The sequence below is a fragment of the Podarcis liolepis genome (genome assembly GCF_965112155.1).
Source record: "Podarcis liolepis genome assembly, chromosome: 3".
Taxonomy (NCBI): domain Eukaryota; kingdom Metazoa; phylum Chordata; class Lepidosauria; order Squamata; family Lacertidae; genus Podarcis; species Podarcis liolepis.
In genome coordinates this window covers 51,047,904-51,062,024 of record NC_139557.1, presented here as the reverse complement: position 1 = coordinate 51,062,024, position 14,121 = coordinate 51,047,904, and the positions used below count along the sequence as shown (strand labels likewise).

Genomic DNA, 14,121 nt, shown 5'->3' with positions numbered 1-14,121 from the left:
TTTACTAAGACTGAATGATATATTGAAAGGACCTGTACTTAAATAGTGCTCTCATTCAATCTATTGTGCAGATTAAATCAATCCCATATTCAACTGTAAGATTCTTATTCGACCATATAGAAATCTGGCTTTTGTAAAATAACAAGTTTGACAATAGAATGATGACAATGGAAACAGTTCGTGTGCCTCTTGAGTGTTGCATCAAGGATGACTGTCTATAAAGTCTAAACCACCAATGATTTGTGCTCGGTGTTTATTGGGGACCAGTTACCATCTTCATAAATAGTTTGCCAATTAGTGCCTTGTGCAATCTTTATTTTTCATAGCTTTCTGAAAAGCTTTATTCATGGTGATTAATTAATGCTTCTTTTTAAATCCTGTAATTAGTTTACCATATTAGTTTTCAATATAGAGAAAAGCAAAAGGTAGTGAGGGAACTTAACCTATTCTAAAACCTGCTTATTTACATTTTGTGAAGAAGGAGGTATTTTGATGTAAGTAAGTGATGTGGTCATTGGACAGAGTGGTATGGCTTGTTTATAAAGTCAGTCAAATAATAAGATGAGGTTTTGATTTTTAGACAATACTGTTTCTTCCTGTGGGTGGGATATTCCAAGTTCAAATGGCTCCTCAGCTAAAAAAATAGCAAGCCTCTCTGCACATAGCATGCCATGGAGAAGGGTTCAATATTTCCTCCCGCTGTTATACTTTCTATATGCAGGGAGACCTTCGTGTGTGCACATAGAACAATTTAAACATGCAGTTTCCCACCATTCAGACGAGCAGCTTGAAGGAGTACATTTCAGATACAACACCATGCTGCTCACTATATAAATGGTTGTCCATTTGTAAAGAAGTAAGCGGCTGTCTCCAAATGGCTCTGAGGGCAGTTATTGTGAAACTACTGCCTACACAAAAGATGCTACATAAATGGATAAAGGGGCTGTTTCTCCAGTATTCACTTCATAAGTAGCCATAATACCTTGCACTAGGCTTTTGTAAACAATCATGGCAGTGGCCACATTAATAAGCTGGAAGATGTTGACATAAGAAAAGCCCCAGTGACCCATCTAGTCCAGCATGCAGTCTGTTCTCATGTGGCTTTATCAGCATAGTTTTTAAAGGACCATGGCTTTTTAGCAAGAAAGCTTACTTTGTGTTTTCAAAGCCCAGTAGTAGGATCAGTGCATGGACTTTGTTCTTTTAACACTAATTTACAGATTAGTTCTTGTGCCAAGGGGATCTGAGCAGACAAGCTTGAAAATTGCATTCTTCTTCATTCTCCTGAATTGGTTGGACAACAAATTTGTTTCCTGTTGATAGCCTCAAGTTGTGGTTCCTTTCTGGTCTCCTTCAGATAGGGGGTGGGAAGGAAAAGAGAGGAAAGAAGTCAGGAAGCTGCTCTTAGCTGAGTGCAGTTGTGCCAGCAACATTTAATAGCATCATTATCTTTCTTGCACTCAGTTTCTGCTTTGCACTTCTTGCAGCTGTGTGTTTCAACACTTGCAGAAGCGTTACGGTGTCTTCTGTTGTTTTATAGAATGATGGCTTGTGCTGCCAATGTTGTATTCTTGAACATTTTTATTTTAAGTTAGTAAACTGCCTTGAACGTTTGCAGAGCCGGAACTCTGACATTCTGGTTCCAGCCTGGTGTCTTGCAAGATACTGACCACCAGCAGCTCTTGTTAACTGTGAAGAGCTCTTGTTCCTTATCACCCCTTGATACTCAGCCCTCCCTCCCCCCCAGAAAGCCAGACAGAAGCTAGCAAAATCCTCAGAGTTAAGGAAGCATTGTAAAATCAAAATGCATCAACACACAAATGAGGCTGTGTGAAAATCACTGCAGCAGTGAGAAATGTAACTGCAAGAAAAGAACTGTATTAGCAACAAGATATTAGTTGAAAGCCAGTTTTCCTTAATTATGGTCTTTTAGACAAAGGTGGGTGCCCATTTCAGGGTCTAGGGCCACATTCCCTTGGGAGAAAGTGGTTGGGGTCTACCCTGGGATCATACCTTGCAGCACACCCTATAAAGAAAGTAAAAAGTATGTTATATTGTGATGTTAAAGGGAGAAAGGTGCAGGGGGAGGTGATCTAGGACTCTAACAACACAACTGATTTCACATAATAATTCATTGTTGGCTGTCTATCCCTCCCAACTATCAGCACTCCCATTCTTTCCTCTCCAAGATGGAAACTGAAACAGCCATTGAGTATGCTGCACCTAGTAATGTCCTAAGTTAGTTGTTCTCTTGTTTCCCACTGTCTGTGACCCTTCCCTCCTCAACTGGGCAGATGACTAAATGCAAGCCCAGCATACAATAAAAAAAGAGGACAAAAGCAGAGTGAGGCAACATGTTCTAAGCAGGAATGCCCATCACTTGTGTCTGTGCCAAAAACCTCTGCTGTTGACCTCAGCTCTGCTAAGGGGAAATCAGTTGTATGAGAATGGAAGTATTTTTTAATGCCACCCACCCATCCATCCTGTTTCCAGGACAGTTTGCAGAGCTACAGACTGGAGAAGCTAGATGAAGTAGGTCTGGGGTGGTTGGTTTATTGCTTGTAGGGATGCCCTCCTCAGGCCCCTCAGGAAATGTGGGTTATGAATCTCAATTCGTTTATTTATTTTTATTTACCACCTTTATATTCCAAGGATCTCAAGGTAGTGTACATGGTTCTCTTCCTCCCCATTTCATCCTCACAACAATACTGTACGGTAGCTTAGACTAAGAGATGGTGACTGGCCCAAAGCCACCCAGTGAGCTTCATGGCTGAGTGGGGATTCAAACCCTGTTCTCCCAAACTACAGTCCAACACTCTAACCATTGTAAATGGTAGAACGCTCTTGTTGAAATGGTTAGTTTACTCTTCATTTGTTTGTGATTTAAGGAAGGGCCATTAATAAGGAAAGCAATTACAAAATTGGCCTGACTTTAAAAGAGTATTTTTTATCATTCTTTCTTCATGTAAAATTCGCTTTATATAGACAAGTATTAAGTACATTCGACTGTGAGAGCCTTGTAAGCAAATGGAATTTATTTCAAGGAGAAATGTCCATGTACAGGAAGTTTAGTAATTACTAAAAAAGGAAGAATAGGAGCCCAGGATAATCCCCCCCCAAGTATGCAAAAATATAGCAAGACATTTTTGATCCCTAACAATCTGTGTCTTTGCTGGATCCCTTTGAACTTACTGTTAAACTTTGGCAATTGAAAAGCCTGCTGAATCGGAGCTGAAAGACTGTGTGTCAGATACTATTTTGATGAGCAATTCTGTCATACTTGTAGCACAATACACTCTGCCCAGTTTTGTGTTAAGAACAAAATAAAAATAAAAAGGCAGCTTATTCACTATGTGACATATCACTGTTCGGGCAATTAAACACAAAGAGTAGGTACCAGCTGTGTTCACAGGCCACATTAAACCATAGCTAATGCTTCACTATGTTGTAGGAAATAGGAAAACGTTGACTTAGTTTGGAGGGCTGAGCAAGGAAAGATAAGTCACCTGAGAATTCTACAGCAAGATGAAAGGTCACAATTGAGTGTGCATTTAATGGCATATCAGGAAATTTCAAAGGTGTGCTCTACTCACTTTTTGCAGGGTATGTCATTAAAAACATATCCCATTTCAAAGCCTTTCGTTATATGAGGCCAAGGAAGATTAAAGGTGATATTACTTGATGGTGAGGATACAAAGTGTTGATTCCTAAGTGCCTCTTATGCAAAAGCCAAAACGCCTTGGGGCTTTCTAGAGGGGAGACGAGTGTTTCAACTACCATTTAATTATAAAGAAAGAAAGGAAAATTTGAGCTACTTTTTGAAATGCAAGAATTCTAGCAGAATTCATCAACTAGATCCACAGGGAAAGACTTTGCATCAGCTAAAAAGTTGAGCCTTGATAAATTATTATTCATTTGTATTTTCAAAGCTTCGTGTGTGTGTGTGTGTGTGTGTGTGTGTGCGCGCGCGCGCGCGCGCAAACACACACACGTGAGTATTGTAGGTGATGCTTGGTTGCTTATACAGCCTGTTCATTGGTATACCAATAATAGCTGCAGACTCTTGTGAATTCTGTTCATTGAAGAGGCACTGAATCAGTAAGTGACCAACTTGAATCACATTTTCAGGTATTATCTACCACTGTGATCTGACCAAAGAAGAACTGGAGCCAAGAGTTTTCCGAGAGGTCACAGTGAAAGGATTTGATCCTTCAGCTTACCAAACAGTGCAGGTGAGTAAAGAGCAGTGATCCTTTCTTACAGATTCTAATCAACTGCTGTAAAAGGCTGGCAAGAGTTGCTGTTGGTTACAATTGATTTGAATTTACCTTTTGGTCGATTTTGCACCCTTACAAGTGTAGTTACAGGATGGAGCCCATTAATTGACAGGACATTTTGATCTCATGCTGATGGTGACAGTACCCTGTGAAAATGAATGTGCCACCTGGGCAGACACCCTAAAGTCCATACTTTGTGATTCTGTGGTGTTAAGAACAGTAGCTGGTGTTTGCTATGAGTCATGCTTTACTATCCTAAGAGTTTAATCTCAAGTGTCCCTAGCCAATTATAGTGACTTAAAAGGGAATCTGCTGAGACTCCTTGAGAACAAGTACTGAATTTGAAGCATTTACTTGGAATTTCAACAGTGCCAGTGCCAGAGGGACCCTGAGTCTACTTTCCGTTTCCACCTTCCCCAGCAGCTTGGACAGCTCCTTCCTTCTGTTCCCTTCCTGACACAGGGCAGTATCCAACTGAACAGTTAGGCTGCTGCAGCAGCTTTTAAGCTGTGCAGTGTAACTTCCTCACTCTTCCTGTGACACCCCTAAATCTGCTCTAGGAGCTTCCCCAACTCTCTGGAGTAGATGGGGCAGAGACATAAGGCCTGCAGGGAGAGAAGGAGGTCAGGAAGTTACATGGTGTAGCTGAAAAGTCATTGCGCTAACATAACAGTATGGGTACCATCCCCTCTTTTTTCGGTTATTAACATCCTTCTGTTGCCCTCCACCTGAAATTCTCACTATCCCCCTCCCCAATTGGAGTCAATTGCCCACCCAGGGAAATTAGGCTGCCCATCTTTCTCTGCGCCCCACAGTTCCTTCTTCAGCTCTTAGGAGAAGGCTTACTGGCTGAATCCTTGCATAGGTGAAATTATGTTAGAATGAGAATCCATAGCAACATTTTCATGCAAGTTCCACTTGTCAGTGGCTCTCAGCCATGATGGCTGAAAAGAACCTTCATGATGCCACACGCCATTGACTGCTCCTTGCTGGAGGGGAGAAAGGAGACAGTGGGGAGAGGGCGTTGCCTCCATGTCTATTTGTGAGCTTGTCTGGAAGCACCTGGTTGGGTACTGTGAGAATGGGGTGCTGGACTAGGTCAGGGACGGACAGACTGCAGCCACCCATCTTATGATTCCACTGCAGACAGATGGGCAAGAGAGATTATCAAAGGTGCCACCATTGTTCCTTAATGCAAGCGTACTGTGTACATGCACTTTTGTGACCCATCTTGTGTTTTTGTAAAAAGGACATGGGTGTGTAACCTTAATAAGTATACAGTGTTCCTACATTCAGTGAGATGACAGTAATTGAATTCAAATACCCGTGTAATTAAAGTGTTTCAGTGGGAGGAAAAGCTAATGGGAATTTTAGGTGGAAAATGTTTGTAGAATCTAAAATCATTTCTGTACTTGCCTCAAGTTCCAGTGTTAAAACCATGCAAACGTTTGAAGAATTCAACATCAGTTCTTTGAGATTTGTTTTTAAAAAGGAACCAATAGTTCTGTCTTTTTGACTGAAGCTTTAAAGTCATCACTGATGTGCAATGTCAACATTTTTATGGCTAGGCTGTTTTCAGTACATTAAACTAGGTATCTCTAATAGGACTAACAATATACTCATGTTGCTAGAACACACAGTATTATTGAGACATAGTATTTCTGATAAGCACAATTAATCCCATCATTGCTAGCATGGCATATATTAGTGAAGATTAAAAGATGTACTGTGATTCTGTTTTATGTTGATGTCTGTTATGTGAACGCTCAGAAAATCTTTGAATATGTGTATGAGTGTACAGAACTGGCATCACTGTTCCATAAAGGACTGAGAGTAGATTAAACACAAATGTATAATTTGAACAAATTATTCTCAAATATGATTGGATTTTGTGGCTGGGTGGTTGGTTTGTTGTTGATGTTTTTGTTCTTTCATCTGTGTAGAAGAAAGCAACTGAGACAACTGTTTGGCTTTACCTGCTGTGGCAGGGATGGGGAGCTAGATATAAACAGTGGAGCATCCCCAGTAAACCAGATTTGACTGTTGGGTGTGTCCATCCACCTGTCAATCACTTTATGTCACAAATCCAACCAGCATTCAAAGCACCGACAATGAACTGACATTTGGGTCTTGTAATGCCCCTTACAAATCACTTTGCAAGATCCGAGTTAGTTGATGTTTTGGCCTCTCTTTGCAAGGGGCTGTTCTGATCGTTGGATCCTGCAAAGTGTTTTGCAGAAGATTTTGCATGCATTGCCAGTTGTGGGGGGACGGGACAGTTTGAGTTCAGCTGTAATGCTAAGCCAAACCATGTTCTCCTTTTAACAGTAGTTAAGCTTAAATGTGGCTTAAAGAGACAAGCCAGCCAGGCCTTTGAATACTGGTCCCCTACTCCCCATTATTAACACTGTTTTCCTCCTTAAGTTTATGTAGGGACAGAGACAAGTTCGCACAGTTCTGTTTAATTGAGCTTTCCTGTTTGGTATTGTAAATCATTCATATGTTTCTTTAGGTAAAAGCTATGCATTTTCAGCCCTTGTGATGAGCCCTAGAGTGATATTTCATCATAGATTACACCTCCAGCTGTTCCAGTTCCGAATTCAGTACATTTATTTTGGCAGGCCAAGATTACAGGTGCTGAAACAGTGTGGTTGAGACTAGTTCAATTGCTCTTAATGCCAGTTAAACAGATACAAAATGACAGGCTCCAGGAATTGTCTGGGCAGTTGTGAACGTCTATTTAAAGGAAAGTTGCATGACTGGTTAAGGATAACAGTGTATTCTAAGGAATAGCATAGATTAAGGGTCATATTGTGAAAATATAAGAATATCAGAGACCTGCTAGATCAGACCAAAGGCCCATCTGATCTAGCGTTCTGTTCTCACAGTGGTAAACCAGATGTCTGTGGAAAACCCTCTGAAAGGTCTGGGTTGTATAGTGAATTTAGTATAGCTCCTTTCTTACTACATTTAACAATGTAGACTGGAATATTTGTTTATTCAGGAGTAGAAACGAGATTAAAATAATCTTTGCCCCTTACACAGAATTGCCTGTATTAGATACAGATGTGGTAATCTCGACAAGGTTGAGGATGAGTCAGAACTGAATTTAATTGGCAGTTTGTAAGAGAAATTTCTTCACAATTGTCTTCCCACACCATTCTTGGATCATGCTATCCTTACTGGTGTGACACTTTGTGAGTATTAAATGTGCAAACTTTTTTTAAATGAAAGTCTTTTTTCCATTAAAAAAATGTACTAACCAAGTTCCTGATTGCCCTTATGGGGGGATAATAAGAGATTCAGATCACAATTTTTATGGGAGAATATATTGAAGGTTCTTTTTCCTAGTATCTTTCCAAATAAGTGGTCCACTGGGATTCAAAATGTTCAGTGGCTCTGCAATCTTGCTAATGAGCATCACCCTTAAGATGACTGAAAATATTCGTATTTCAGAAGAGCTGTGCCTTGCTCTGTTCTTTAGGAAGTGAATATTCTGTTGGGAGCTGCCCAGAGTGGCTGGGGCATGAATACAAATAATAAAATTATTATTATTATTATTATTATTATTATTATTATTATTATTATTATTATTATGCTTTTTGTTGGTGTTTCAACTTACTGGTTGTCCCCTCAAACAAGTGGTCTGGTTTTACATAAGAAGCTGCCTTATACTGATGTGTCTCCTACGTTGTCTACATTGACTGCAAGTGGCTCACAAAGATTTCAGACATGGTTCTTCCCCACCCTGCCTGGAGAATGCTAGTGTTTGAACCTTCACCTTCTGCATGCAAAGCAGCTGCTCTACCATTGAGATATGTCTCAAATTCTAGTAATAGTTATTATGAATGCAGGTTTAGGATGCCGCCCTGTATGCTCAGGCCTGCTCTCTGGAGCTCTGCCAAATACGCTAGTGTTCAAGTAGAAATTAAATGTTATGATGTGAAACATTTTTCTCTGCCAAAATTCACCTCTTTCCCTCCTCTCAATCCTGTTTGGCCTATCGTATCTCCAGTTCAGCTACTTCTTCAGAGAATTTTCCCCCCAGCTGTTACTGCTGCTCCAATCAGCCTTAATTAGTCCTATGGATGATCCTATCCATTGGAGATTATGCGCTCTAATAATGCTGTGCGGCCTATTAGATTTAGCTATGTGATGACATCACTGAGGGGGGCAAGTGAAACTGAGGGCAATCTAAAATAATGCAAGTCACTAGAGGAAGGCATGCTTTTCAGCAAAAAAAAAAAAGACTACTTTCAGCGTAGTGCTACTTCCATCCATTTGGGAACAGTTGGGATGATGATGATGATGATGATAATGATAATAATAACAAATAATAAATAATAAATAATAATTTATTATTTATACCCCGCCCATCTGGCTGGGCTTCCCCAGCCACTCTGGGCGGCTTCCAAAAAAATATTAAAATACTGTAATACATCAAACATTAAAAGCTTCCCTAAACATGTTATCTTCTCTTGTTGGCCTTGGTGAAAAATACAGAAGCCTTTGCCTCTTAGTGTGTGCTGAGTGTTTTGCTAGCTAGCACAGGAACAAGAAATAAGTTTTTTCTAGAAGAAAATTTATAGGTTGGTTGTTTTTCCCCCCTCTTCTTCCCCAATTCTGGCATCTATGTGCTTCTTAGCCTACTCTTTTCTTTCCGTTGCCTGTTTCTTTTTCTGGGGAAGACCTGTGATCATAGACAAGACCTGTGAACATAGTTTTCCTATTCATATTTCTTCAAGCAGTGCTACGACTTCCAAGTCTGCGCTAGGGAACTGGTTCACACATAGCAATAAGCCATAAAGCATGGTAAGTCATAAATGGATGGTTTACTCTTAAGCATACAGTTTACTGATGCATGCTGTTCCTTGGTGCCCGCCCCTCTCCTCCCTGCGCCAACTGCCAGGCCAGTAGGAAAGGAACCAGAGTGCTGGTTTGGCAAATGGCATTTGCGGTTTGTTTCCTTCAAACCACAAGCAATAAAGCAAACAATACACTTTGGCTTTCATTCATGGTTTGTTTGGAGAATATCAAAGCATAAACACTCGTCTGCACATAATGCAAAAGAAGATGACTGGTTTGCTTCTTCCCAGTGCAGAACAGGGAGAAGAGAGGGATGCAGTTGAGCAGCAACGTGTGGGTTTGTTTTGGACCATTCCTTGCCCTTATGTACAAATAAGACCATTGTTTTAAAACAAATACCAGTAAAAACCCCTGGAGGCTTGCAGCCCAAATTGAAAGTAAGGAAGGACTGGTCTCTTCATGAATTGTTGTTGAACGTGGTTTTCTTTTCAAACATCTTGAGGCCTGGGGTGCCCAGATAAAATGGAGGATACAGGTAATATCAGCATGTGCAGCTTCTCTTATTGTTGCATAAGGAGTTGTACCCACCAAACGTCACTCTTCTGTGCTGCTTTAAAAGTATGAATCTGCTTATCCTGCATTGCAGATGAGATGTCAGAGCACTTTTGTGAACAGGTAATGTTGGGCTGCATACCTGCATGCAATATGTTGTGATAGTTTGGGTAGTATTTCCAATTTCCCACTTGTTTCCAGTGAGTAGTGGAGATATTGACTGATGGATGAGGACGTTGCAATCTGAGGCTTCATTCCAAACCTTCAGATGCCGCTTGTTAAAAGACCGTCCTGAAAGAAGATCTGCTTCAATCCATACCCATTGATCCTATTGCTCTACAAATTGCTTACTACGCAGGCAATTTAAATGAAAGCTTTTCCAGTCTTTAAAGTACTCTGAATAAAGATGTATTTTGACTTTTACTGTAAGTAATTGAGTTCATCTTTACTCATGGGAAGGATAAAGTCTATTTGTCCTTTCTTCCCCCTCCAGTATCATTTCTGAAATGGAGCATGGGTAAAACTTTCATCCTTTTTAATTGTAGTTTTGCAGCTAACACAAACATTGATCTAGGAATACAGATTGATCTTGCCTTTGTGAGTTAACAATCAACACATTATTTCACATATTCCAAGATAGAGAAGAATTACTTCCTCTTACATTAGCAAGTGGATCTCAATTTATTTTGTTTGACAGTTCAAAATGTTTCATAAAAGTGGCAGAACAAAACACTTGCTGATGGGCATCTGGGTAATTAGGAATATTGCTCTAGGCATAGGATAACTCATGTGGTGCTCTCCATATATTTTGGTCTACAACTCCCATAATCCCTGACAATTGACTATGCCCGCTGAGGCTAATGGGAGTTGTGATACCCTCCAGATGTTTTGGAGTATATTGCCAATTCCTGCCCTATGATGTCTTTTTATATAAACTGGAATGAAAGCCTTGTTGCTTACTCTGAGGATCCGCTCTGAGGGTGTATACACCTCATTTCAGAATTAGACTCCCTTCCTCCTCCACTTCCCCTGCAAGCCAGATCCAAAGGATTAACTGCATCCTAAGGACAATAAGCCTTCAAAGGAACCCTGGAAATTGTATGTGAGGCTCCCAGGTACCTGGGATTCTGACATGACAGCATTCAGGAATGAGATGGGTAGAGTGAGCATGGATTAAAATCTGAGCCAGAAAAGAACTCTTGAAAAAACGATGCTAGAATTATAATGTTATTGAGTATTATGAACATGATTAGTAGTTTGTACTTGGAATTAGAATTAGAATTCAGTAGTTGAAAACTTGAGCGCATCATTGTGAGTTCACTTTAGTCCATGTGAATTGAAGGAGGGTGAATCCAGACTGTTCTGAAACCAGTGCCAAAAACATATCGGTGTAAATGTAGCTAGAATATCATCTTGGTTCTCAATTTTAGAGGAAAAAGTTTCACCTCGACAGTATGGTGTGTCTGAGTGATATACTGTAGGGGTTTCTTTTGAATTGGTTTTCACAATTTGGATACCACATTTAAAGTAACACACATTATCAAAATCCATCCAAAAGTAGTTTTAGGAAATGTGGAGCCAGGGAAAGATAACCTTCTTCCCTAGTTTGAGGGACAGAAAGAGCCATCTTGGGACAGCTACACCTCTGAGCAGCGCAGAAATGGGGTCCTCAATTATAATTTGGTCAACAGAAAGGTCTTTGTCTTGGTTGGGGTTAAGGTGTGTGGTTCCATTCTGGATGGGAGAAGTAATGTATTACGTTGCAAATCCCATTAGAGATCTTTCTTTAAGAGAAGATAAATTATAGATTGGCTTCTCTGAACTGAGTTCAGTAGTGTTATGCCAGTCCAACAAGTAGTATTAAATTAGCGTTAGAATCTAGCGTAACAGTACTTCTTTAATAAAGAAAGGTGATATGCTCAGAAGGGTTATTTATGCCTGTTAAAGTAAATTAAAAGCTTTTTGGGTTTTGAAATTAGATCTTAATTGGAAAGTAACAGTCTTTGTTTAGCAGAGCAACTCAAGTTCCAATCATTTGTCCCAGCTGCTTACAAAGTGTTTATAGATGTCAGTTCCCTGCATAGTTAATATAATCCTGCACTTGAAAGAGTTCTATTTATGCTTATATCGTACTGTGCATAAACAGTTTATTGAATGTCTTAAGAATGCCTTCAATTTATGGGTAGGCATCTATAGACAACTATGTTCTCTACATGGTTCACAAAAAATGTAAAACAATAATGACGCCATGTTGTAATTAAGGAATCTTGAGTACCACCTGCCTTCTCTCTTAGGCTGATGGGAATTGTAGTCCAAAACCTCAGGTTGGGGAAGGCTGTGTTTAGTGCTTTCTGGAACTAAGCAGGGCACCTCCTCCATCTTGTCAGGATTCAGCTTAAGTTTATTGGCTCATCCAGCCTCTAACCAAATCCAGGCATTGATTCAGCAAAAACCACAGCTTTGCCTGACACTGATGACAAGGAGAAATAAGAGCTGGATGTCATCTGCATACTGATGACCTCGCTTCAGATCCCAGAATGACATAACCCAATGACTTCATATAGATGGTAGAATGCATAGCGTATAAAATAAAACCTTACAGGACTCAAAGGTTATTTCTTTGCAAAAACACCTCTTACATGTAACTGTGATGATCTCCCATTCAGTTGTAGCTACATGTTTAAAATGTGTAGAGATTTCATGGTGTTGCCAGTGGTTTGTATCCTGTGAAATCGTCCTGTTCCTACAAGGATTTCCATTTACACAATGGAACTTCCTCCCCCCACAGTTGTTCTGGGCTTCCCCCACAACCATCCAGAGCTTATTTGGCGATAAATGGAGAGAAGGAGGGGAGGTTCTATGGCACCAGCAGAAGTACTTTTGTAAATGGGACAGCTTTTTTTGATACCATCCAGTGTTTCTACTCTCAGCATGAAAAATTAAATGAAATGGGGTGAGTTTTGTAACTTTGCTGTAGAATTAGCTTTGATCTAGGGTGGAAGTTGTCCTTTTTATTGTTGTCCTGTCATTTCTTACAGCCTGACGTTGTTTTTAGTATAAAGCACTGGGCAATTTTATTATAGGGATGTTTGCTTTCAGTTTCACCTGGGGAATTTACTAACTTGAGCTGTGAGAAATGTGCCTATGAGTTATTCAAAGTCAGTCACCTTTCTCAGACTAATTGTTACTCCTTTGTCCTTGAAGCATCTCTCATGAAACTTACAAAGTAGGGTGACTGCAGAAAAAAGTCGTTATTAATCTCAACACAACTCCTATTTCCCTTTCCCACTCCTAAGATTAATGATCATAAGCCATAGGTGGCCTCCATTGTCATAGACTGATGTTCTTCTTGGCAGCAGCTACTATACAATCTAATAAATAGGCTAACAACAAAATCACTTTTTCAAGAAAAAGATTGTGATGGTTCTTGAAACAAAGAGTGATTTAAAGAGACTTTTTTTTTTAAGCATAACTAATTAAAGGAGAAGATCCTGGAGAGCTGAAACCACAACTGGATGTGCTTGATCTGGAAGTTTCTGTTAGTACACAATGCTGCAGCATGATTGTTAACAGGAGTGAAACCCTGTCAGCATTTAACACCCCTGCTCAGATACCTGCATTGGTTGCCAGTCTGCTCCTGGGCCAAGTTCAAGGTGTTACTACTGGTATATAAAGCCCTTAACACCTTGGGACCAGTTTGCTTGTGATCACATCTTTACCCCATGCATGCCCACTCAACCACTTAGACCTGAGGAACTGGCACTGCTGCAGATGCCCCATACTAACTTGCTCCGTGCTTGTATGAAATACAGTGGTACCTCAGGTTACAGATGCTTCAGGTTACAGACTCCACTAACCCAGAAATAGTACCTCGGGTTAAGAACTTTGCTTCAGGATGAGAACAGAAATCGCGTGCCAGTGGTGCGGCGGCAGCAGCAAGAGGTTCCATTAGCTAAAGTGGTACCTCAGGTTAAGAACAGTTTCAGGTTAAGAACGGCCCTCCAGAACAAATTAAGTTCTTAACCCAAGGTACCGCTGTAGATCTTTTAGTGTGACAGCACACTTGGAAACCCCCTGCCTATTGACATCTGGCTTGCACCTTCACTGTATCCTTTTTGGCAAGTTGACTTGCTTATATCTGATCCACAGCTAAGAATGGAAACTATACAGTATAAGGTAAAATGTTTCGGGCAGGAAGGGTAGGAATTATCTCTGCATAAGAGGCTTTGGAGTGTCACTGGCAGCCAAGGTTGACACTACTGGGCTGGTTGGTCTCTTGTGATACAGAGAAGATGCTAAAAGGTATTAGCACATTCATTCAATTGTTGTAGCTTCCAACTGGGAAACTGTTAAGAGCACTCAGTGTCAGAGGTGAGAAGATACTGGGGTGGGGAGGAAGAAGGGGATCAAGATTCCAAGCCACAGTTTAAACAACATCCATTATTTATATTGCAAAGACTTCTGTGTGTGTCAGTTATATCGTTCT

General features: G+C 40.4%; 1 protein-coding gene across 1 annotated transcript in view; it reads left to right on the top strand.

The window, feature by feature from the left end:
- The window catches only part of PREP (prolyl endopeptidase), a 59,244-nt gene that overhangs the window by 32,802 nt on the left and 12,321 nt on the right, over positions 1-14,121 (top strand). Inside the window, exon 10 of the mRNA XM_083497659.1 lies at positions 4,129-4,232. Within this exon, the coding sequence (XP_083353785.1) occupies positions 4,129-4,232 (104 nt within the window). The remainder of the gene's footprint in view (positions 1-4,128; positions 4,233-14,121) is intronic.